Below are 26,225 nucleotides of genomic sequence, written 5' to 3'. Positions count from 1 at the left end.
ATGAAAGACAGAACCAGCACCAGCCAGTCAAGACTTTCTGCTGACTACAAAAACCAGAGTGTAAGGTACTTAGAAAGGGAGTATTTCTGACAGGAATATTGGGGCTAATTAATGACATACTGTAATTAAACACCTTTTACAATCTGTGGAATTTATTCAGCAAGACTGAGCTTCTCTGACCAAAACTATTTGTATAAAACTGATTTAAATTTTGTTAGTCTCTGAAGCCCAAGGCTGCACACAGACTGCACTCAGAGTACATTCTGGGAACAAAAAAATCATGAAGGTAGAAGTTTCATGAAGAAATAAAGGTTTTCACAGCCCTGGTGGCAGGAAAACTGTCCTCCCCTCCAAAGACTGAAACTATTCCTACCAGAAAAAAAAAATACAGGTATCCTGAAACCTTCCTTTTCAGGAAGCTCACCCCTATCTCAGTAGTCCAGGTTTCAATAAAGGGTAGCTTTGTCTGGTGTTTTTATAATTTAATTAAGAACCTAGAGACTAGGCTGCGCCATGAAGAATGCAAGTCCTTTATGCAATAAAATGTTTGTGATGTGAAGCGTGCAGAGTACTACACATAGGCCTTAGATAAAATAGGAAGTAATTTTTAAGAGAAAAAAAAATATTGTTTGGCAATTCTATTTGGAACCTAGTGGTCACAAGAAAGACTTGCTGTCACTGCCATGGAGCACTGGCCATCCCTCCCAGCTCCCAGCACTGCTCTGAGGCTCTGGGTTTGGGATAGCATTTACAGCTCAGTTCTGCAAAACTCCTGCTGCTCTTCCCCCAAGGAATCTAAGGAAGGAGTGAAAAGGAGATGCTAATATATCCAGCAAAAATACTGCAGTTCTGTGGGGGAGCCCCCAGCTGTGAAATGGGCTCGGGGTCACGGGCTGGAAGGGGACCCTGGAACCCACACCCGCTGTGGGATTGCACATGCAGGGGAGGGTTCCACCGGCCTGTGATGGGACAGAGATCTTAGCCAGGCAAAAACCCCTCCAAATAAACTCCTATCAGCTGCCTTCTGTGTCCTTAGGACCGATGTTTTTTTCCCTTCAACTTAACCCCCAAATTAACTCTGAATCCCCTTTTTCTCACAAGGTGCAAACACATTCACACCAGCAGCACAAGGAACTTGTTCCAGGTTATTGCCTCAGCGTCAGAGTTCCACAGCTTTTACAGCCCCTGGGCTCTTTGTGCATTAGCAAACTATCAGAATTATTAGGCAGCATAAAAAGGTAATTGCCTTCACTTCGTGGAGTACAATTCTTCAAGCAATTATGCAAGCATAGGAAGTAATTGCTGATAACTTATTTTTACAGAAATAAGAGGGCAGATTCTCAGAAACAGCTTCCAATGTAATTGCTGTGAAGCTTGAAGAGCAAAACCAGGCACTCTGTAAATACACAGATTTTACAATTTAAATAAATGGTTACTTTTTCCTTATAAAATAAAGTGTTACCTGATGCCTGAGAGTTTCAGGTGGCATGAAAATTAGGCTTAAAATTGCCCAGAGAAAGTAATTACTTTTGTATAACACAGTACTTTGTACTGGTAATAGCTAAATGCAATAATGATTTGTAAATTAAACTGTGCTGTAATTGCTGTGCAGAGCTCTACAGCAAGTGAGAGTATGGTAACATCATGTTTATAAAATGCCACATATTGCATTGGCCTTCTTAAGAACCTGCAGCTGCTCTGAAATGATCTCCAATGAATTACCCCCAGTCTGCACCAGCACAAAGACACTGAGAAAATGTTACCCAGGTTTCTGGCAGTGACTCTGATCTCTGTGGTGAGAGCTACTCCCACCTCCTGTCCTACCTCCTCTTTCCTTGGACAAAGGGGCGGTTCAAACTCGCTGGGAAGTCTCTCTGTTAGGAAGCCTGGAGGTTAATAGGAAAATTTTTGTCCTCTTGAACTGCCCAGTGTAGTCCCTGAATCATACAAGGCATTCCTGTACCACAAACGTATTAATTACTGATATTGCTGTGGGACTATAAACCCTTTATAGAAGTAATTATGTCATCACAGTTCTGGTTTGCCTTGCTCATTTCTCCTGGTTGAGCTTATCACAGAGACTTGTCCAGCATTTCCATCCCTTGCCCAGGCCTTTTGTTTTCCCTCCATTTTCCCAGGTCTGTGCCTTACACAATCACCCTCTTTGCCTGGATTACCTTTGCTCCTGCCTTTCTGAGCTTCCCTGGTTCCAATCCTGACATCACCACACTGCAGAGCTGTGAACGCTGCAGGTTCTGACTCGTTTGCTCTGCTTACACTCCCTCAGCTTCATCTGCCCACTGTTCCTTTCCTGTGTTAACTGTTAAATTGAGCACATTTCTAAACAAACCCAAGTACTGCTGTAAAGACACAGTAAAGCTAACTGTATTCATTTTTATTTTGAGCATGCTGAACAATTGGAAGCAAAGAATAAAAGGATATTAAAAACTAAATTACATAATGAATCAAGAATTTTAAGAAAAAAAAAAAAAGATAGCTAGAAAATTATTACCTGGACATGATCTAGAAAACACTGCTACTATTTTGCAAAATTACAGAGTCAGAAGCTCTAATTTACTAAATGGAATATTTTTATGTATCTTTACATTATTAGAATAAGAACCTCATTATTGCCTTCATTTTATTCATGATGCCATTCCAGCAGAGCTTAAGTTTGAATTGTCTGGCTTAATCAATGATAAAGTCTCTAATTAGATCAGAATGCTGTCATTCAAACATACTTAATTTGGAATATATTACAGATTTAAAAGCGTAAACAATGACAAGGAAATAGCGAGCTTAATGCAGCAATTAGAGAAAGGGTTTCATTAAGGGTCACCCCAGCATATGGATTCCATTTCACAGCAAATATCGCCCCAGCCACGCAGAAGCCACGCAAGTGATTGTGTTCCCAGAGGGGATGTGATCCCCAGCCCTGCAGGAGAAGGGCTCTGTGGAAATCCTGGCTCTGATGACAGTGCCTGCTGAAGACTCTGCGCACCCAAGCAAGGGAAGAGGCACTTCAGGGTGGAATTTTCACCACTGCAGAAGAGGCAGCCAGCTCCTCCTGGCCCTGGGGAGCAGCACTGAGCTTCACCTGTCACTGCCTGCCCCAGGAGCACAGCAAGATGGGCAATTTTTACCATTTTCCCCTCTCTTCTGTTACTGCCAAACAGCAGAGCACCATCCCTGAGCCGCTCTGTGCAATGGCAGAATGTTGGTTTGGCTGCTGCCAGAAGGGACTCCAGGATGGCACCTGAAGTTTCATCACACTAAATGTAAAACTGCATCAAGAAAATGAAGATTGGATTTAGATGACACCCAACTGCAGTGGTTGCCTTGCACCTCAAAAAATATATGGACATAGAAATTTTCTGAATTTGCTTTTTGAAAGATTTCCCACATGTCTGCAGGCACAACTTTCTGCCTTTTTATTATTTAAATTTTTAAAAAAAGAATATGGAAGCTATAAAATATTGTAAAATGCATGACTTCTTCACAAATCAGCTAATACCTCTTTAAAAAAGGATACAGTCCCCCCAGCTCAACTGAAGCTACAACCTCTTCCAGACTCTGAAGTTACCACCTCTTCAGAATTTGCCTTGCTATGGTTTACAAACACCACTTTCTCCTGTTCTAACACAGAAGAATCTATAAAAAATATATGTATTTTTTTAAATGGCATATCCATACAAAGCCGTTCTAGATCTGTTGCTTTATGCATTGTAAGATTTGCAAAGTTTCGCTCCAAGACCAATCTTCCCACCACACTACACCACACAAGAAGAGCCGCACTCCTGGCTCCAACCCAGCCCTAGAGCTCGGTTTGAGGGGATGAGAGAGCCAAACTTACTGAGGAGACCCAGAAAAGCAAAATCTGGGTTGGCATTTGACATTATATGATGTCCCTTTCTATTTCCCCTGAAAAAGGACCCTTTTCTCAAGATTATTAGACCAAAGTTTAGCAATTCATTAAAAAAAAAAAAAAGCCCAAGGCCACTTGTTCCTGGGCTAGAGCAGCAGCTCTGAGCCTGGCCCTGCTCCTGCACGCAGGCACAGGGATTTACCTGGCACACGGCAAGCAGGGCTGTGTGCCTGCTTCCCTGGGAGCTTCCAAAATCCTCCCACACCCATTGCCCTGGGCCTGGGACCCCCCAGCTCCCAGGGAAAAGGCTGACTGCTGAATTCCCCATGAGCAGCACTCACATGGGTTTGGGGAGCGCTTGCAATACAGAGGTACTGGTGGATTGCAGGCTGTGTTTTGAGGATGTTTTGGGATTAGCAGTAAAAAAAAAAAAGTCTCAGAAACAAGCTAGAGCAACTGCTGTGTATTAAAGCAGGATGGAAAAAGTTATTCTATTGATGCCAGCTATGTTAGTCCACTAGCTAAATGATTAATGTTGATAATTCCTCTCCAGCAGACTCATTAAACCTGAACTTATTTTTCTTACAGGCCTTTGACATTTCCTACTTTCTTAATATCAGAGGTAATGACAGTGGCGTGATTATATACTTATTCCTTTCCACCTTCAAGCAGTTTTCTTTGGCAGGAGTTCCTTTTTCAGTAGAAAACCTGCACACGAGTATTCATTCTTTCCCAAAAACTGTTACAGCTCCATTAGCAGCACTAAATGGCAGTGCCTTAGAGAAATGCACAACAACCTTTCTAAAAATTAAATAGTCAAGGTATTCAGACCAGCACCATGGAAGATATTTTCTACAGAACTGCAATTTATAATGGTAGGGGGGTCCTGCGCCTTTCCTCCACATTTCTTTTAGATCCTCTTGTCAGAAAATGTCCAAGTTAAACAAAGAAGAAATTACAGAATGAATCTGGAGCTTAGCCTTGAAGAATTAGGTTTCACTCTAATTGAGATCATACGCTGCATGTGCAGTTTTAGCACATAAGCCATATTAATCAGAAAGTCTTTAATCGTGGATAATTTCTCCTGTGTGTGCCAGATTGGGCATTATGCTGCTGGCCCAGCTTCTAAGTCTGTTTAAGAGTCCACCTTTGACTTCACAAACACCCGCTTACAAAATTGGGGTCAACTTCCTCCTAGGAAGGTATGCTGCACTGGCCCTAAAAAAATTCCCTTAATGATTAAATTGCATCTCATATGGAAATAAAAATGTGCAGATTCCAAAGGAGTGACTGTTTTGAGGGATTACAGTTTGTGCTGGAAGCAGCCCTCACTCCAGCCCATCTCTGTGAAGAGTAGGGCAGATGAAAGCCAGGGGAGAGGATCCAACAGCTCGGGGTGGATTCTGGTGGCTGACTGGGCACTGCTCAATCCGCTGTTCTTGTGCTGCTGCTGGGAGCCAGAGAGGGCAGGCAGGACACAGAAATGTTTCCTGTGTTCAGGACTGAGCAGGGAGGGAGAGGAACCAGCGATGTGTCAGAGCCCACTGGATTTTCATCCTTTTGGGGTGGGATGGAGCTGGAAGCGCCGAGCCCATGGAGAAATTCTGCTCACACAGGTGAAACCCTACTCCTGCCAGGCTGGAGCACGAATTCTGGGGCACCATGGCTTCAGTGGAATCCTCATCATTCCAAAAACTGGGCTACAGTTGGAGATCAAAATGAGCAGCGCTCCTCCCACTGAGAAGAGTTATCACTCACATCCTTCATTTTTTTTTATAATAGTCACACCCTGAAAACTTAAATATCCACAGTGCACATGTACAGCTGTAAAACCTAACTTAGATTTGTCATAATGAATAAACAGCCTCTTGTAATAAATGGATCTTTCTGTACACACCTGGACTGTCCCCAGTGCTCCATTTGCTATTTAAGCTGGTCAACCGCATGACACCTATGAAAGATAAAATTACTTCCACAGAATTACCCTTGTTTAAGTTTTAAAATATTGAAGCAAAATCAGCTGCAGTATAACATATAAACCTCTAAAAAAAAAAAAAAAGAAAAAATATTCAGAAGGAAACTGTCTTTACTTGAGCATACCACTTCCATGAAACATCTCACGTGCTGCTCTCAGGCCCATAATTTATTTTAGTTGTGACTGCTAGACTTTCCATTCTAAAATTTCCAGCTTCAGACATCTCTCCTTGTTTCCACAACTTCTCATTACGTAGCTCCAGCCTGCCCCACTCACCTCTTCTCTCCCTACTCCTCCATTTCTCAAAAGCAAAATTTATGCCTCCTTTTTTTCTCTTTGCACATTATTATCCACTTTCCACATTTCATGTGAGAAGGCCATTCTAAATATTATCTCTTCACCTAATTAGCTCAGGGAATTTTTCCAATCTAAGTTAATGCTTCCCTCCTTTGCCCATAGATGCTGTAATGTGTCTCTTTTCCCCTCTCAAACTGGGTTTATTGTATCCTTTCCAAACATTTAGCACAGGAATAATCTGCACCTTGCCAGGCTTGCTGTGCCTTTCTATAGGAGACACAAACCAATGGGGTGTGTTTATGAAAAACATACTCTTCAAGCAAAGAGTCAAACTTTTGTTCCATATTAAAATATTAAAAAATTAAAAATTAAATATTAAAGGTGTATTTTCTTTGACTGTGTAATTTTTTTTAATCAGTCCATTTTTTTTTTTTTTCTTATCTAGGAAAAAAGAAAAAGGTTCTTCTTGCATTGCATCAGCTAATGAAAGAATAAGAATCTGCAGACTGATGGCTTAAAAATATTAAAAAATTAAAATAATCAACCTTTCTGTTTCTGAACTGGGTAAATTGGAATCACAGAGGAGGGAATTAAGGGCCACTTCACTAATTATGTCCACAGAAAATGGCTCTTCGTGTCTTCTCTCTAAACCAGCTCGGCTTTTCCTTGTCGGGGTGTCCAGGGCTCAGAGGAAGGGGAGCAGCAGCGCTCGTTGGTGCTGGAGCTGCCGGGCAGCAGCAGCCGCAGCAGCCGCAGCAGCAAGAGCAGCAGCAGCAGCAGCAGCAGCAGCAGCAGCAGCAGCAGCAGCAGCAGCAGCAGCAGCAGCAGCAGCAGCAGCAGCAGCAGCAGCAGCAGCAGCAGCAGCAGCAGCAGCAGCAGCAGCAGCAGCAGCAGCAGCAGCAGCAGCAGCAGCAGCAGCAGCAGCAGCAGCAGCAGCAGCAGCAGCAGCAGCAGCAGCAGCAGCAGCAGCAGCAGCAGCAGCAGCAGCAGCAGCAGCCGCAGCAGCAGCAGCAGCAGCAGCAGCGCCCTGCTCCCGGCGCAGGTGGGATGGAGAGCTGCAAAGAGCGGCGTGGGGAGCCGGCCCTGCAGAGCTCTCGGTGTCCGGGGGGCTCTGGCCGCAGGGAAATGCCTGCAGGCAGCTGAGCCCCAGCAGGAGATGACAGAGATTGCTCCGACTGCTGCAGCCCAGGCAGGCTCTGCCCCCGGCTCTGCGGGTCCGGGGTATCAGTGACACAATGAGGGCAAAGGATACAGCAAACACATCTCTGAAAGAATGTTCATTTCCCAGTGAGATAATGGCACTATCCACCGCTAGGACGACAGGTTTAATCTGATGGATTGAGCATCCTTTAATCCTTCCAGCTATCCATTAAACTGTTTATTCTCAATGTAAATTGTTCCAGCCATAAATTTACACCAGCTAAGCTGCCCATCATTCTGCTTTGTGCTCAGCCATAACCACAACCACAATTTCTGTATTTTCTGACACACATCTATAGATTTTCAAGGCTCATATTGTCTAAACTTAAAATCCTAAAGCAGGCCAATGGAAGGCAGCATTTTCCAGCAAGAGTATTCCAACATTTGGGAAATACAATCTCTATGTTAAATTCGTGCTTCTTAGATTGCAACCCAAATGGTTGCGTTCTATAGCCTCCAAATTGCAGGAATTTAGCCAAAAAAATCTCTTTATAAATGTTTTGCATCACCCTGGGCCCCAAGCACTGTTTGTTAGAGTTAGCGTGATCCCTGCCCAAATTATCTGGACAGGGTTTGCAATGCAGTCACCTTAATACCAGCATCCATTATAAGGTGAGAGAAAAAGCAAATGTGTTTCCTTAGTACAAACTGCTGGACAGTTTTCTGGACTGGGAATAGTTTTCTTGGCTTTCCCCATCCAACCCTCCTCAGCCCACAGTTAACCTTTCCTTTTCTGGTGCACGGGGGTTTTTCAGGCCCTCCAGAACACACACATTTAATGTGGGCCGTGGGGCACAGGGCAGGGACGAGCTGCACACAAACCTGCAGAGCCTCCAGGCTGGTGCAGCTGCAGAGAAAGCCAGGAGCAGTCATGGACCTGGGCTCTGCTCCCAAACCTGACAGCTCTGCCAACAGAGGGGCAAACAGTGGTTCTTTAGCAACTCCCAGTAAAGCATGGATTCATTAGTAATTTGATTCCCTATTAGTGGACATCAACTGTATCCTAAATTATCAATTCAAATTCCGGTATCCCAGCCAAGGATTCACAAAGGTAAGACAAAGAAATTGAGAGTTATATTGGTTTAAAACCGCATGCTTCTCCTTTTTCTCCTTTATTATTTATTAATTTATTAATTATTTACAAATTGATTTAATTTATTGTGAAATTACATGTGACAGGTTATCTAAATGGAGGTGGCAATAAAGAGACCACCACTGGTGTGGTTCTACACATGCAGAAGTGCAGGAACTTTCCAGGAGCTGTAGTTGAATGCAAAATTCCCATGACAAGTTAGGTATTGGAAAGCAAGTTTAAGTGTACCCATAATGTAAATCCCTTAATCCCAAGGTAAACTAACAAGAAGGATTTGCATAGAGTAAGGATAAATGGTTAAAAATGCCCAGCATTGAGACAGCAGCTCCCAGCACCCTGGTTATCCATGAAACTCATTTTAGTATAATTCAGTTCATTGTAAAAACACACCATAGAATCCTAAAACCATGGAATATGCTGGGTTGGAAGTGATCCCCAAGGATCCTCAAGCCTAACTCCTGGCCCTGCACAGGGCACCCCAACAATCCCACCCCGGGTATCCCTGAGAGTGTTCTCCAAATGCTCCTGGAGCTCTGGCAGCCTTGGGGACGTGACCAAACCCTGGGAGTCTGCTCAGTGCCCCAGCACCCTCTGGGGGAAGAACCTTTCCCTGATATCCACCCTAAGCCTCCCCTGGCCCAGCTCCAGCCGTTCCCTGGGTGCTGTCCCTGTCCCGGGCAGCAGAGATTGGAGCTGCAGCCCCTGGTGAGGTCTGACCTCAATCTTCCCTTCTCCAGCTGAGCAAACCAAGTGCCCTCAGTCACTCTTCGTAGGGCCCCTCCTGACATTCCCCATCCTGGTGTTCCCCTTTGAATGCTCTCTAATGGCTTCTTGCATTGTGGTGTCCAAAAGTGCTCCCAGCACTCGAGGCTGCACCAGGGCCAAGCAAAGGGGGACAGGCACAAATACCAAATACAGTAAGCACTGACAGTATTGAAGTTTTGTATATCTCTCCCTCTCATAATTTGCATTTGTAATATTATTTTGAACAGATCCATGGATTGTTCACCTGGTCCAGGAGGCAGCAGTGAGGAGCTGCCCCCCAGGCACCCTCCTGCCCCGGGAGAGCACCACAGCTCCGAGCTGCTTGGCTGGAACACAAACAAGGGAAGGGAATGAAAGGCTCTGTACATGTGTGGGGAAGAGAAAGTGATATTAATTATTAATTTTGACAAGTCTGAATACCTTAATAATGTATTATTTTAAGCTACAAGCTTTTTAAAAAGCCGTTGAGGCTGAAATGAGCTGACTTTGTGGCTTGGACTCTCATTTCTCAGCACACAGCAAAATACACTGTGACAACAAAATGTGCTGTGACAGATTTTGGCCAGTGTGGTCTTGTTTCGTATATTTAATAAAGAGCTGATAAATACAATGTTTAAAGTGAAAGGGTTGGGATCTATCAGCCAGAAAATGCTATACATTAACCACCTGTCAAGAGAGAAAAGACAACTTAAAGTAATACTTGCATAAACTGACCCGTGAGCTAGTTCCCTCCCACTTCAGGACTCTTTAGTAACAGGATGCACGTGCAGGTAACATAATTCCTGTAATAAAACCAGATTATTTGTGCAGCCAAATTTACCATGAACCAATCCTACTCTATTCTGCAAACTACTAAGGAGGGAACTATGTCAGATTTCCACAAGGTATTTAAGAGTTACTTCTGGGTTCTTTACAACAAGAATTTTAGAAGCATCCATGGAAGCCTCTCTTTTGACACCACCTCCAACATCAATATCAAGCACAGCTTTAAAACCCACTTTAAACATTGAAAGTGCTTCCTACCTCTGGATCCCAGAACATTTTACACCTGTTAACCAGAGAAAACCTCTCAACATTCCCACAATTACGTATTCCTGCCTTTATTAGGCAGGTTTCAGAAGAGAAGAATTCATGAACTTGAACACAAAAGAATTCTCTCTCTTGGTGCAGATAAACTGTGGCTTTATTTGAAAGTGTCAGGGAGTTGAAAGTCAAAAATTAAACAAAACACCAGAATAACAGTGGACATATTTTAAAAACAAATTTAAGGGATTATTTTCCCCATCACCCTATACAACTACAGTAAGATTTGCATATTTGATTAATCACACTTTTCATATTATAATTTCTAAAGTGACCTCGGTGAACAGGGAACAACCTTTGCATTATAGAAAGCTTGAAAGACAAAGACCAAAACAATTTACCTGCCAATATCAGAAGTTCCAAATATTTATGCACCCAAAATCCTATTGAAATTCCCAGATTTAGGTAGGAAACAGATCATCATTTTTAAATGGTGCAAATATTCATTATTCTCTCCAACTTTGCAGGTCGTTTGTTTCAAGGGAAAAATACGTGGAGGTCTGAGTGGAGCTGCCCCAAGCTGCAGTCAGATGTCCAGGTGGGGATAACAGCACATCCACCAACCTGTGTGCACACGTAAATCCCATTTTCTGTACCTCATCTGGGGTCCTACTGAATGGAAATAGTGCAAAATGAAAAGAACAGCTGAAACTCGAGCTCCTAAGAAGTGCAAAGACCATTTCTTAAAGAAAATGAAAATCTCTTTCCCAGTACTTACAATGAACATTAACTCTTAAATTATCTGGAACAATAAGAAAAGCACCCAGTTCAGTACAATTACCAGAATCTCCTATTGTGGCACTTTTCATTCAGCCTAAGTCACACATCTTACCCAGCTGTTATTTAATAAAGCCAATCTAGCTCTAAATGTCATCCTAAATCCTGTAAAGGCAAAAAGACTCAATCAGCTCCACTGATGGCCCCAATTCTGTAAAAACCATTCCTAAAACTTCATCCGCCAAGCCCTCGAGCACGTGCAAACCTCTGAGCCCTGCTGACTTCCCCAAACGTGAAAGTGTGCTTTAAAATGGGATTTCTGCCAAAGTAAAGGCTGAGATTTAACAGGAACAAAGCAACCTAAAATTTAAGCAAATGCCTAAAAATAGCTGTTTCTTTTGTGAGGAACAGTATTGTTGGCTTCTTCCTGTGTGTTCAATTAATCAAAAAAAAAAATCCTTTTAAGCAAGGATTAAATTGCAGTTACTACCAAGAAACCCTAGCAATATACACCATTTAAATGGATTTGGGACTAAATAAACTCTCTTGCCTCAGCTTTTTTACACAAGTATGAGCCCACAAGGATGTATTTCCCTGTCCCATCTGAAAGATGCATTGTGAAATAGGTGTGTGTTCATCTTCCCCTGCATGATACAGCATTCTGATGATGGCTCAGTCATGCTGGGGGAGACCGCTCACTCCATAAAGTGACTGCTGGAATGTGATTTCTCTTTGCATTCAGCCCCTGGCAGGTACTGGCAGCACAACGGGATCCCACTGCGGGAACTCGCGCACAACAATTACAGATGGAGCGGAAAATCCCACTCGTGGAGCCCTGAAACAAAACCAGCCACTTAGTGTTGGCCCTGTAGGCACATCAGCGCCCAAGGGAAGCTCCTTAATTGGGACAATTAACACCTGGATGACAAATGGGGCGGTGTCTCCTGTGGCGAAAGCAGTGTCACCCTAGAATGCAGTCACCAGGAGAGGAGCGGAGGGGCACAAATCCCGCTCCTGCTGAGGAGCAGCAGCAGTCAGGGAAGCCAGCAAGCCCCGCTCCTACCGCCCCAGCGTCTGCCAGGAGTTCTCCCTGCTGGCCTGGGAGCAGATTCTCTGCTGCTTTCCAGGGGAATTCCCACACAGCCCGTTCTACCGTCTGTGGAGTAACTGCTGCTGCATCATCAGTTCCAGGCCATTCCAAAATTCAGGGAGTCACCAGCACAGCCTCTGGAGTCCCTGGTTTTTCTTCAGCCATGGCATGGCTGGGAATGGTCTCTCCCAGCCACACCAAATTGTGACTCAGCACACACAGGTCACCGGGGGCTTCATCAAACCGTGGCTGGAATGCAAAGAGCTACAGACAAACAACACTTCTCAACAAATATTCCATAAGGTAGGCCACTGCTCCGTGTTAGACACCAACAATGGCACAGAAATGGAAATTAGCAGCTCTGCTGGAAAATAGGCGATTATCACCTGAGCTAGGCAGAAACACCACCTGAAAGGCGGCAAGTGCTGAGCAATGACCACACAAAAAGCAAAGCTCAGTCTAAGATTGGATGTCGTCCTTGGGAATAACAGTGCAAGGAATAACTCTTTCTTCGGCTGTGCTACAGAACAAGTCTGTGCTCTGCCTCCAGCCACCTTTCCAAAGGCAGCCTCCTGGAGCACCGCCCTTGGAGTGCCACTGCAGCTGGCAGTCGGGGGGACACAGCAGGTGACAGGGAGAGGGGACCAAGTGGTGAAGCGCTTGGCCCAGACAGACCCTTGAGGAAGCTGGAGCTCCCACAGCCTTGACGTTCTTGTTCTGCAGCCACGCAGACAAACTGTCCCTCCAAGGCTGCAAATCCTGTAGGCACTGGATTCAATTAAAAAATCAAATTTAACTATTAAAATCCAGTTTCAGTTCAATGCTAACTGCTTGCATCACCACTCCTAAGAGCTCACTGTGGCTCCCTCTGCCAGAACTTCCAAATAAACTAAGCAAACTTGCTTATAAGAGCAGGAAGAAATCAGATCTTTCCAAGCACAGAGGCTCAGCCAAATGCATCCCAGAGTCCTGTGTTGCCATGAACCAGCCCAGCGTCATCTGAACTGAGGCTGGAGCTGGTTTCCACATTGCTTTGTTTATATTGACTGCATTTATGATGCCTCAGAAGTTGCCAGTAAAATATTTATTTAGCAGTTAAAACGTTCTGCAAATGATTTTGCTGTCCCAAAAGATAAATATTTCTTGGCATTCTGAAATGATACATTGATGTTTTTGTTAAGGAAATTGCATGTTGATAAAATTTTCTCAGATTACACTTTGTCGTTCCTTTTTATTTGAAGTGGCCACATTAATTTTTTGTGATATTTATTGTAATTGTAAATTGCACTGAGATTAGAAACATTAAACTTACCATAAAATGAAACACATTTCAAGTATTTCCGAGTCATCTATTTAAGGGCTTGAGGACACTTTTGATCCTTCAGGTTACCAGAGTGCTCTAAGCTTACAGGACAAGGATCCAACACAAACCAGAATCCCACTTTAAACTCTTGGGGAGCCTTTTTCTTCTTTCCCCATCCGCCCTTTGCTTCTTTAGTATGCACTAATATCCAGGTCCACTTTGGGGTGTCCCTGCACTGCAAAATTTCACCCTGATTTAAGTTTGCTGCAGATTTGAAACTTATGCAGGCTATTAAATAAAAATAGATAGAGCACTGCCACCTTCACTGATTCCTTCTGCTTCCTTTAGCCTCCCAGCAGCACTCACACCCATGATTTGAGTTGAATTTAGACACCACAGGACTGTTTCTCTAGACAAGGCCAGACACTTGCAAATGAATGAAGGCTGTCAGTACTCCCGACCACCAAAACTTCCATGGAGCACTGTGGTCCTGGAGCCTTCTCCCAGACGTGTGAGGTGTCTGGAGGGGAGCTGTATTGCTGTGAACAATTCTGATTTTTCAAACACACCCTCAGTGCAGCAGCCCAGCTCATAAACACAGCTCCTGCCACTGCTCTGCTGCCCAGCAGTCTCAGTCTTGCTGGCCAGCATTCTTCTAATGAAAACAGAGAAGTCTTCCTTCTTCCTCAGCCGTTTTTTAGTGCATCATATTACCTAGGTTTAAAACAACAACAACAAAAATTAAAACTTTTTAAAGTATTTGAAATTCAAATCAAAACACAACAACCTCCCAACATTTTTCATTGTTGGAGGGAAGACTTTTTGCATTTACCTATGCAAGAAACTTTTTTTACGTATTTTCTCCTTTTTGGTAGGTTTTCATGGCGGGGGGGGGGGGTTGTGCCATTTGACTTCAGAGGACATCTCTGAATTCTCTGGAAATCTTCGGGGATACGATGAAACACTAGCCATATAGGAAAAACCTCTCATTCTTCTGTCTTCAGTCTAAATTTTTAAACAGTCCACCAACACTTTTCAGTAATGAGCCCTGACATCTATGCATGCCAACTCTTAACATGTACAATTAAAAGAAATCAAGACCCTGCCTATAAACGAGCAAGCAAATCTCCATGGCAGCTTCTGCCTTTCCCTCTGCACAGCACAGCTCCGCTGCCAGTTCCAGAACCTCACGGAATAAAACATTCAGGCCTCTTCCATGGGAATCAAAGTGAAATTCTTCGGGTGTGCTCTGAACAAACAATTGGAGGGCAACCTGATGACATGACCTGGCCCAAGGACTGGGATTCTCTGCAAAAACACTGATACAGGGAATTTGGGTACCATGGGTGTGCATCCAGGACTCTGAGAAAGCTCTTGATGAAAGACCAGGCAGAAAGGAGCGTGCCAGGTCTGGTTCTAAAAGTACTGCACGTGCCTGCAGGGAATCACAGAATCACTGCACAGCTTGGGCTGGGAGGGACATAAAAATCACCTCGTTCCAGCCCCCTGCCATGGACAGGCAAATCACTGGAGCTCTTCAGCCAGAAATGAAACCCATCACGTTTTAGAATAGAGTGGAGTGAACCTCAGCACAGCCCAGTGGGTTTCCTCCAGCCAGGAAAACACTGAGGGAATGGTGGCAGAGCTCCATAAAGCCAAAATTTGCATGGGGAAAAAGAGAAGAGGCTGTTACCGTGTGGCAACACTTGGGCTAAGTGCAACAAGTGAAGCTAGCAGGTGGCAATCAGCAGAGCAAACAATGGGAAGTAGCTCTTGTTGCACACACAACAGAACTTGTTCCCAGACCATCTGGCACCTTGCCGAGGACAACTTGGCTGAAAATGACAAACGAACACAGGAATTGCCTGCTAGAGCCTAATACATGTGTCCACCTATGCCTCGGGCAATCCTCAAGCCACAAGTGATGGAAAGCAGGGGACTGAAGTGAAGAAAGGGGAGTGTAATCCACACTGTAAAATCTCTGGAGTTCTCTCCTTACTCATCCTCTAACTGTTGAAGTGGCTCATTTGTCACAGGTCAAATCTTAAGGGTTGCACTGAGACAGAAACAAGAGGGATCCAAATATAATTAACAAATTTGTGCCAGGGCCAGCTCAAGAACTTGGGCAGTGCAGGGAAAACCCTTATAATTAGAAAAGAACAGGATGACACCTGTATTCTCTAGAACAACCATTATCTCCAGCCTTCTTGTCTCTTAATAAAACCAGTTCGTGGAAGTGTTCAGGATTAAAGTACAGTTCATTCCTGGGAGGAGAAGTTGCATCTCCCAGGTACAGGAACTCTATTTACAAAAATCTCTGACCCTGAATATTGTGCTTGGCCCTGGAGCTTTCACCAGCACCGAATGCAGGAACAGAATGTGTATTGGGGAGAAGTGGTGGACATTCAGGACACACTGACCATGAATACCAATAGTAAAAAAATCATCAGGAAAAACGCACCTGGAAATTGTGAGATCTGTAAACGTAAGGTCAAAGAAGAGGATTTTTGTAGAGTGCATCTATCCAAGCCTAAGAAAACATGGTGGGGTTTTTAATGTTAATAGGGCAGAAAATTCAGATGTATACCACAGTCTTTGACCCAGTTTTGGGTGCTGCCAGTTCTGGGCTCCCTGCTTATAAAGGCAGAACTTTCTTATCCAACCCAAACATAACTCTTCCAAATTCATGGAGGGATGTGCCTTCTCTGGGGTTTGTCTCATCTAGGAGAAGACACTGTGAGGGACTGTAGAGAAGCAAAAAATTTAGATACAAAGAAATACCTTTTCCTGCTATTTTTTTTCCAATATTCAACAGATCATGTCTCAATATGATCATAGAAAGGTCTGTCAGGATGTCAGTTGCTTTTATAAATCCCTTCCTAAAAGAAACAAGCATGGCAACAGCATTAGGGAGACAGGCAAGAGATGATCACAGAAATCTGTGGAAGTTTTGCCATCCAGATATTTCCTGGTGCAGCAAGAGGAGCAAAACTACTGGAAATTCTGTGTATCAAGACAGCTGCCAGATGCCATGCCAGCCTCTGGAGCACATTGTCCAACATCCTTGCCAAGTTTTCCAAACCTCAGCAAACTATATCCCTTTGGAGCCAAGTACTCCTTCCTGAGTCCTGATCACACTGAACCCATCTGGGCACTGAAAACACAAAATTCTGCTCAAATGATGTCTTCTGAAATCCATTGCAAATCCCTTACCTTCCACCCAGAGAAGGAGCTCTCTGGGTCCTCGGGAGGAGATGTGGGCTTGCAGGACTCATCCCTGAGCAGTGAGCCCTGCCCAGCAGGCTCCTCCTGCAGCCTGTGCACGCTGCTCCTGCTGCCTGGGAACGAAAGGGTTAAACACAGCTGCTTCCTTTCCACCCATGAGCCAGTGAAAGCTGCAGTGAAAGCTGCAGAGAACTAATGTGTGTGTTTATCTGAAGCTTCTGATGTTCTCTGTGTTTTCTTGAAGAGGTTTGGTTTGGGATTTTTTCAAGCTGGGCTGTAATTTTCCCTTTAAATTAAAAAGAGTCCAACCCAGTTTGCTTAGCTGCAGTCTGCACACAGTTAATTGTAAAGCACCTACGAACCTGTCCCCTTGCAGCAGTGCATGCACCACAGCTTAGCCCAACATCTGCAAATATTCATTGAAATTCAGAGGCAAATTCAGCCATATTTGCAGCTGCTTCACATGCACTTTCTGCAAATATTTGAACACTTGTACTTTACTGGTACAAATCCTGGTGAATAAGGAATTTTAATTTCAAATAACCACTGAGCTCAACGTGCTCTGTTCTGTTTTGCGCCATGGTCTGTACACCAACACTTGCCTAGTGAGACACGCCAGGAAACAAGCAGCACTCTGTGACTTCTAAAATTAACAGTATGAAATCTGAATACAAAATATTTACACACTCATTAACGTGGAAAGTTCACAGCACACCACAGAATTCAGAAAAAACCCTGTGGGAGCCTTTAAACCTTACCTATGGCAGCACTAAGCCTCAAAGAGCTGGAATGAGAGGAGGCTCTGAGTATCTGCAAGGACTGGCACAGACATCCAGCATCTTGCACAGTCTGAACAGGCTCTGTGACAATTTCTGTTTAATAAATGGGAATATTCAGCAACCCAGCTCTCACTTTCCCCAAAAGGAGAAGAGGACAAGACACAGAGATGAGTCGTTTCTTAAACATCTATTAAAGGCTATTTGGACTCAGACAAGATGTTGTTCACTTCCATATTTCAGCAAATTATACAATTAAGAGATAATATAATTTGAAAATATTTGGGATTTATATTCCTTGTGTTTAATTTTTAGTAGATACCTTAGAAAGTGTTTCTAGAAGCAATAACAGTGTGGGGCCTCTCAAAGACCTTGTCAAGCAGCAGAGAAGGAAAAAGCCTGTTACCTCAAAATGAACCACCAGCTTCTCCCTCAGAGAGCTCACTGTGATGAAAAAGGTGCATTTTGGGAGCACCTTCCTTGCCAGCCAAAGTCAGACTTGTGCTTTGCTGACATCTCCTGCCATATGTAGATTTTTACCTAGAACTCTTCCCTGACAAAACAGCCATTCTTCACAAAGTAAAAGCTTCAGAGCAGGAGAAGACAGTTCATAATAAATTAATCTAATCCACGTAAAAATGCTGTAATTTATTTCAAATAGCCCAGTGTAATTTTTGAGGCTCTCCTCCCCCAGTTATTGCAGTCCTGTGTCTCCAGACAGACATCAGGGCTCCCAGGACACACAGTTTTCTCCTGCACATCTGCCTGTCCTGCCTTGGGCTCTGTTTCCCCTGTGTTTGCTGCCTCCTGGCAGGATGTGCTGAGGCTGGGGAAGGTGCACAGGCACTCACAGGACACCAGCCCGGGAACAATTGCCATAAATTCGTGGGGTTTGTGTCATTTTCACTGCAGCTCACGCCTGAGGAGCTGTGGAGTGGGAAAGAGCAGGGCCGAGGTGCTGCAAGCACATCTGGACTTGAGCTCTGCCATGAGCTCTTCAATGTAACCCGAGGGTTTCCTCCTCCAAGGGTATTCTTCCTTTAAACAAAACCCACTGACTGCGGTGTCTTTTCAAAGAGCGAGTGTGCTCTGCCCAGTGCTCTCTGACCTGCACCTCTGAGGGGAAAACCATTTCAAGAAAGTGGAATCTTCTCTTTCCACTAATACTCAAACTTCAGGCACAAATCTGTCCCTTACTCATTGGCCTTATGTTCCATTTCAATTTCTGCAAGTTCCCACGTTCCCATCCTAAAAGAAACACGTTCTGAAAACACCACGAGCTCATTCTGAGGTTTGTTAATTTAGGTGCAGTATAAACAATGGATCTGGGGACCCTGCAGAGGAAGAGCCCATGTTGTACCTGATCGTGTTTTAATGGACTCTGTTTGTAAACGGATGAGTCCACACACGACCAGGTCTTTTCCATCCACACAGAGCTGTGGGGATTAGGGATGTAATTTTAAAGTCTGCCATGAAAATTGCTGCCTGCTGACCCAGTGGTCACCACCAGCCTCATTAAAGGCAACCATCCCTGTCCCCAAGCTTTCCTTCTGGCACTTTTCCTACAGATTTCATGGCAAAGCTCAGCCGAGCAGACATAGCATGGAGAGCTCTGTTAGCATGGATAATGCAAACTTGCCCTGAGCTTTATTTACACATTGCTGGGCCAAATTTCGGGGAATCAGGAGTTTAGTGTTTAGATTTTATCTACTCTACAGCTCAGCTGAAACAACCAAATCTAGTGTGTGCGCAATGACCTCAACCCAACATTAGGCTTAAGACAAACATCTAATAACAGGACATCACATGTTAGTTAATGAACTTCAGAGAATTTGACTGAACTCGGTAAGTCATCTCAACCCCTGCATTAGGCTCCCTTTGGAAACCGAATGGTGAGGAAAAGCCCCAGATAGATGTTAACTTTTTCACCCCAAATGCAAGAAGGCCTGACCCCCCCCAGCCTTGGCTCAGCACTCACACATGGTGCTGGGTGATGTCTCTTATCAGTGCAGGGGGGGTGGAGGTTCCAGCATCCCCTCCCTCCTCTCCATGCCCCACAAAATCGCTCTGCACCCCCTCCCTTAGAACCCCACAATATCCCTTGATATTGCCCCACCCCCCCAGTCTCACACACACGTTCTTGCATCCTCTCATATCCTGCTCCATGTTCCCTACAACCCCTCCGGCCCCCATACCTCCCTTACCCCCCTTCCATCCTCCCTGCATCCCCCTCCAGCCTCCTCACCCCCCAGCCCCACATCCCCCCCCACCCCTGCATCCTGCATCCCCTCCACCTCCCTCAATATCACTCCCTCCACATACCCCTGTATCCTTCCACAGCCCCCTGCATCCCTACTCCCCCATCATCCCACATCCCCCCCACACCTCACAGCCCCCCATATTTCCTCTTGAATTCCCCCCACATCCCCCTCCACTCCCCACCAAACCCTCTCCATCCCACTGAACTCTCCCATCCACATCCCCACTCCACCCCCTCCACACTTCCCACCCCCTGGAGGGGAAAAAGCAGCATCAAGTCTGTGCTTTAGGGGTTTTTTTTGTGAGAAGTGCCCACAAAGCATTGCTCTAGGATGATTTTTTTCTTCTAGAAGGGCAGAACATGCCTCCCCTTGCCTGCAGGTGTGGAGCAGGGAGTCAGGGCAAGGCCACGGCCCCCTGCAGCGGGGCAGCTCCTGCAGTTCCTGCAGCCCCTGCAGTTCCTGCAGCCCCGTCCTGGCGTCCGGTCTGCTCCTGGCAGAGCAAGAGCTGCCTCTGAATAAACACCCATGGCATTCATCCTCAGACCCCCTGGCTCCGTGGAGCTATATTTAAATTGACATTGAAGAAAAAGCAGAGCTTTTCCCAGGTTTCTTTGAGATGCTTCATAAAAAATGAATCTAGGATGTTTGAACTGGAAATTCACCTTAAATGGATTTTTTAAAGAAAACCATCAAAAGGGTTGCTGATTACCTGTGACCCGAGTAGCAGTCAAACATAGAAGGACCCACTTTTCCGGCCTTCAATCCATACCCTTCTACTTTGTTTGCAGAGAAAACACATGCTGTTCTACCTATACAGGTGTAATTAAAATGTGGATTTTCCCAGTGTGGATGCATTTCTGCCAGAATGAATGTGCATGGCAATACAGCTTATTTACACACAGACAGAGAACAACCATCAGGTGTATTAGCTACAAATATCATTTACTGGCCCCAGAATTACACAGCACTGGCAAATCACCCTCGCTGCTTTTCCAGCAGCTGCCGAGTGAGATCATTCCCACAGGCAGAACAGGGCTCTGAGGAGAAGTTGCAGCACTGAACGAAGTCATCCAGATCTTCCCCGGGGCTCCTGCTGGGCATCTCCGAGCGCCTGGGCTGGCCCAGCCCTGCGCTGGGGAGCGGTGGGTGCGGGTGTCGCCCATCGCAGCCCAGCAGCACTACCCGGGCTCCTCACAGCTGGGAAAGGTAATTAGAAAGTGAAATTATTATGCTGCACTGTCCAAAATTATCCATCAGCACGAAACCTGTGTGCAGGTGAAGCCTGCTGTGATTTCCTGGTGGTCACTCATGGGCCAGCAAGGTTTATCGGTGTGGTCCGGGGAGTCCCAGCCCTGCTTTTAAATGCACTGGGATATTATCGAGCACATTTGGAAGGGCTGTCACTGACTGCCGGTGGCATTTCCCCTCGCTTTTCAAACAGAATCAGAGAATCGCAGAATGGTTTGGGCTGGAAGGGACATTAGAGATCATCTCATTGCACCCCTGCCGTGGGCAGGGACCCCCATCCCTTTGAGCGCACCTCTCTGCTGGCTCCCAGCTGCTGTCACTCCGGCCAGCCCAGCAAGCAGCCGTCTTGGAGAAGCTGTGGGAAATTAAATTTTGACAGAAAGCAATACGTAAAATCGTTAAAAATAATCGAAATATATGTGTGTGAGTGTATATATATATATACATATTACAAGAAAACACAAACCAAACCAACCAATAAAGAAATCCCGTTAGTTAGGTATATTGTCCGGTAATTCTAACAGGCTTCTTCCTTGCCTGAGAGAACCCTGGGTTTCGTTAGCTCCGCCGAGGAGGCGGGAGGGCTCCTCAGCCCGGCTCACACCCTCTCGGGGCTGTAACCGGCTCCTCCCGAAGCAGAAATTGGTCATTAAAGTCGTGACCGAGGCGCTGCTGGGCGGGCGGCTCGGCGGGGAGCCGCTCAGCCGGAGGTGCCGCGTGTTCACCGGCAGCGCAGCCGCAGCGCTCCGTGCCCGCTCCGTGCCCACTCCGTGCCCGCTCCGTGCCCGCTCCGTGCCCGCGGTGCCCGGGCGCGTCCCGCCGGCGGCCGCTGCTGTCCCCGGCTCTGTCCTGCCGCAGGAGGGGCACGGGCTCAGCCCCACGCCGTACGGGGCTCTCGGGCATCTGCCAGAGCGAGAGAAGGCTCGCCCGGGCCCGCTCGGAGATTTTCCTGCCCAGCACAGGAAGAAAAGAGTTACCTCTGTGTCCTGCGCGGAGCCGCGGAGAGAGGGCGGTGCGCGGGCGCGCAGGCGGCGCTGCCCCGGCACCGCGGGACCCCGCGCGGACAGAGGGGCGGCGGCTGCGCCCTGCGGCGGAACAGCACCGGGGCACGCCCGGCTGGAGCGGACCCCGGCTCGGCAGAAACGCAGCTTCACCAGAGCATCCCCAACCTTCTCTCGGCTGTCTACGAGGGAAAAACACAAATCAGAAAAACTTATTCTATTTAATGCTTCGTGTGCTGAAAAAAAAAATCACTTCATGATCTGAGAAAATAAAATTGTTTCTCCGTCACTTACTCAGCTGTGAAAAGAATATATTAACATTCTCTCGCGAAGGCGCTAGCACCGAGTGAAGCTCGGCTATTCCAGCCCTGTGTGTGACACCAGTGACGAACACAGCCTGTCGTCCTGTTAATTTAGGTTAATGGGCTACCCAATCTCCCTTTTAATTAAAACCGGGTGCTGCTCTCACGCGCACTGAAAGAGCCAGAAACAACAGCCAGAGGTGACAAGGAAGTGACAAAGCCACACGCCCAGTGTGTCCTGACCGCGCCGAAGGGTCCCGCAGACCCGGCTCTGCCAGCCCCCCCCCTCCGCTTTCCCCCTTCCCAGCATCCATTTTCATCCTCAGGTTAAAAGAAAAAAAAAACATTTCTAACCAATTACTTGGTTGAATATCTAAGTCATTTCAGTGTAAGAGTACGAGGCTGTTTCCTGTTTACTCCCCGCTGGCCGTGTCCTCCACCCCCCATCCCAGGGACTGATTTAACCCGGGGTGGATCCGGGGCACCTCCCGAGCCGGACCGTGGTAGGCAGCGGGACCGGAGCCGTGGAGAGAGAAACGAGGAAAACTGGGAACGACCGGCACGAGTTCAGCGCAGATCCACCTCGGAGGCAAAGCCGATTGGGGGCTATGGGGGGCTAAAGGGCGGCGATGCTGTCCCTGTGCTCCGCTCCCACCGGGCAGCGCTCTCCGTACCCTGGGCACGGGCTGGAGCCTCCCGCAGCCGCTGCCCCGGGACAGGGCGTCCCGCACCGCCGCCGGCCGGCCCTGAGGGCACCCGCCGGGGCAGGGAGGCACAGACGGGCCCCGAGCCGCGAGCGCTAATTACCGCCGTTAATTAGGAGGCGGCCCCGCAACCCGGGGCTGTCCCGCCGCTCCCCGGTCCTCGCTCTCCGCCTGTTCTTCCCTGCGCTGCTGCTTTTTTCTTTTCTTTTTTTTTTTCTTAGCAGAATAGCAGTAATTGCATGTCTCGGTGGATGCTCTGTAATTTAACATCCCAAAGGAAAACGTGGAGAAGAGACTCGGGGAAAACAAGCGAAAAATAAAACAAAATTTTAAAACTCCCACTCAAACAACAAAGCGCCAGGATTTCGTACTAGGATTTTTGCTGCTACATCGCAGCAGCACGTGAAGAGTTGTTTTTTTTTTTTTTTTTAAGTACCATTCAGTATACGCAGTGCAGAAGTTAATTAACCTTTTGTCACAAACTAACGTATCTTTAAAATCCGAAAGCATACGAGTTTGACCAAGAGAAGACCGAGGGTCTGGCCTTTCACGGCCACGGGCAGCCGAACCGTCGTGGAAAACGGTTGGAGAATCCTCCCGGTACCACTGCGCTTTGCACTTCCTCCGCAGACCTGCCTGGAGCTTGGTTTTGAATCTCTAACCTGCCTCCGTGGGGAAAAAGAAACCAACATTTTTTTAAAAAATCAACCCCAAAGCATTACGTTACTCAGAGCAATAGTTCATAAAATACTTTATTGAAATAAAGTAAATATCTTCGCATTAATAAAACTGATCATAAAATGCAGTTTTCGAATAACTAGGGGCACCACAGGGTTTTAGACAGCGAGTAGATGTGGATGGTGGGATCCAGTGTCCTGCTGGCCCCTCGGGCCGTCGCACGGCACAGCGGCCGTGGCGCAGCGCAGCGCTCCGCGGGCGCGGAGAGGGGCGGCGGGGCGGGGGAGGCCGGCATGCGGCCAGAGCGTCCAAACGTCCCGAGGCCGAAGGCGGCCGCAGCCACTGTCCGAGCTGCCCTCCATCCTCTCAGGCCGGCCGGGCGGACCCCCCTCACTCCTCCTGGCTGACCTCGGCCGGCGAGCCCAGGCTCTCGGGCGGCTTCTCGGCGTCCCGGGCGCGCTCCTGCTCCGAGAGCTGCTCGCTGCTGGGGATCGAGTTCTTCTTCGGGCGGCCCTTGGGCTTAGTGGGGGACTCCAGGCCGCCCCCCTGCAATACCTGCGAGGCGAGGAGGGGGCGGAGGAAGGGGACACCCCGGCAAAACCGAGGTGCCATCAGCCCGCGGCTCAGCAGCCCCTCTCTCTCCCGTCCGCCGGAGCGAAGCTGCCGGTGCCGGTCCTCTCGGGCTGCGCCCACCGCCCTCTGCCCCGGGGGCCAAGCGGTACAACCGAGGGGGGAGAGCTCGGACAGGACCGGGAGGGAGGGTCTGCCGGGGCCCAGGAGGTGCTGGACCAGAGGCACGGTGTTAGAGACCAGGGGCATATTATTATTACCGTCATCGTCATCATTACTATTACAATTATCCTTAACGTTATCGTTAAATATGCCAGGGCCGATATGCAGAAGGACGGAGCCCGCAGGGCAGGGCTCGAACGCGGACACGGGCGTGCCCACGGGGAGGACTGTTAATAAGGGGCACTTACTATTTTCTTCCATTTCATGCGCCTGTTCTGGTACCAGGTTTTCACCTGGAGCTGGCTGAGCCCCAGCGATTCGGCCAGGTCTATTCTGCGGGTGAGAGAGAGAGGAGGTCAGGACGACAGCTTTCGTCTCGGATGGCAGCTTCCCGACTTTTACAAGCAAAATGAGACCCGTCCCGTGGCGTCGCGCCCTGGGTCTGAAGTCGGCCGTCGCCTACCTGTCGGGCGTGGAGAGGTATTTCTGCTTCTCGAAGCGCTTCTCCAGCCCCATGAGCTGCAGCTCGGTGAAGACGGTGCGGCTGCGGCGGCCCTTCTTGGCCTTGCCCGGCTCCGGAGGGCCCGGCTCCAGCTTCCCGCGGAGGTGCAGCTCCAGCGGGAGATGCGGTGAGGCGGAGCCGCCCTGCAGCCCCGAGCCGGCGGCCAGCAGCGCCGAGCCCAGCCCCGAGCAGCCCAGGGGAGCCAGCGGGAACTTAAACACGGCGGCCGGCTCCGCCTTCAGCACCGCTGCGGGAGAGAGCGGCGGTCAGCGCCGGGCAGCGCGCAGGGACCCCCGGGGCTGCAGGGTGCCTCGGCTGCCCGGGGAGCATCCCCTCTAGGGAGCCCTGGCCCCTTCTCCTCCATTCTTGGCACCACCGCGGGTCCTGAGCCCCCCGGTTCCGCCACCTCCGCGGTACAGGGACACGTTTTACCCTTCAACCAGCACATGTTAATCACGGAGTTACTTGGGGGTTACAAGTGAAAATAACTCAAACCAACCCAAAAGCGTTCCCCCAACAGCTGCCGGACCCGGCTGAACTCGGCGACCAGCGGGGGCGGACACAGTCCCAGGATTCCCTCTCTAGGAGTTTTCAGGATATTTTCGACCTGATAATAATTTCTATCCCACTCCGTGAAGAGCAGCCTGTGAAGGGGCGGCCGGGGAGAGGACAGCGAGGCATCCCCGAGAATGCTGCTCCAGCGGGCTGGGGCCGCCGCTCGGCCGGCTCGATTCAATTCTCCCCGATCCGGCCCGGCGTTGCTCGGCTCGAATCCCTCTCCCGGCTCAGCCCGGCCCGGCTTGGTCCCTCCCGACGCCCTCTCTCCGCTCCCGGGCCTCGGCCTGCGGGTGGGCTGGGGGCTGCGGTGCTGCTCGGCCCGGCCTCCCCGCCAGCGACACACGAGCGACCTCGGCGGCGGAGGAAGGGCTTTAGGGGAGTCTCTGCGGAGTCTGCTCCTCGGCCTGCCTGAAATCGCCTCCCTTCCTACAGGGTCCGATCCCGCTCCACCTATCCCTGCGGAACTGAGCCCTGAGGGGTGTAAAGAACCTTTTATCTGATCCGCTATTCCTAGCAGTTATGAATAGTTCATCTTGAAAATAATACTAATTTATAGATATTCTAACGCATGCTGCTCCCTTGCTCAGGGGCTTGACGCTTTCCTTTTTTTGTCTCTTAAATGCAGAAAATGAGATTGGGATACTCGTTTTCTGTTCAGGTCAATGGATGAAGAGCTACGGCTCTGCAGATAAAGATGGCTTGGGGAGTGAAAGCTTTCGCCATCACCCATTTAAATATCGGCCTTTAAAATATATTAAGTAATAGCCTTCAAAATGCATTGAACACTAGCGTTAAAAAAAAAACACACACACAAAATAAAAATTAAAAAAACCCACACACACACACACAC

General features: G+C 47.6%; 1 protein-coding gene across 1 annotated transcript in view; it reads right to left on the bottom strand.

Moving 5' to 3' along the window:
* Positions 1-23,721: 23,721 nt before the first annotated feature.
* Positions 23,722-26,225, bottom strand: part of BARX1 (BARX homeobox 1) — a 4,267-nt gene continuing 1,763 nt past the window's right edge. The window contains exons 2-4 of the mRNA XM_041467235.1: positions 24,779-25,064; positions 24,564-24,648; positions 23,722-24,138 (exon numbers count right to left, since the gene is read on the bottom strand). Coding sequence (XP_041323169.1) covers positions 23,974-24,138; positions 24,564-24,648; positions 24,779-25,064 — 536 coding nt within the window. The 3' untranslated portion in view covers positions 23,722-23,973. The remainder of the gene's footprint in view (positions 24,139-24,563; positions 24,649-24,778; positions 25,065-26,225) is intronic.

The sequence above is a fragment of the Pyrgilauda ruficollis genome, unplaced genomic scaffold (genome assembly GCF_017590135.1).
Source record: "Pyrgilauda ruficollis isolate IOZ18807 unplaced genomic scaffold, ASM1759013v1 scaffold203, whole genome shotgun sequence".
Lineage (NCBI taxonomy): Eukaryota > Metazoa > Chordata > Aves > Passeriformes > Passeridae > Pyrgilauda > Pyrgilauda ruficollis.
The sequence above is the reverse complement of the archived record's forward strand: the minus strand, read 5'-3'. Positions and strand labels throughout refer to the sequence as shown.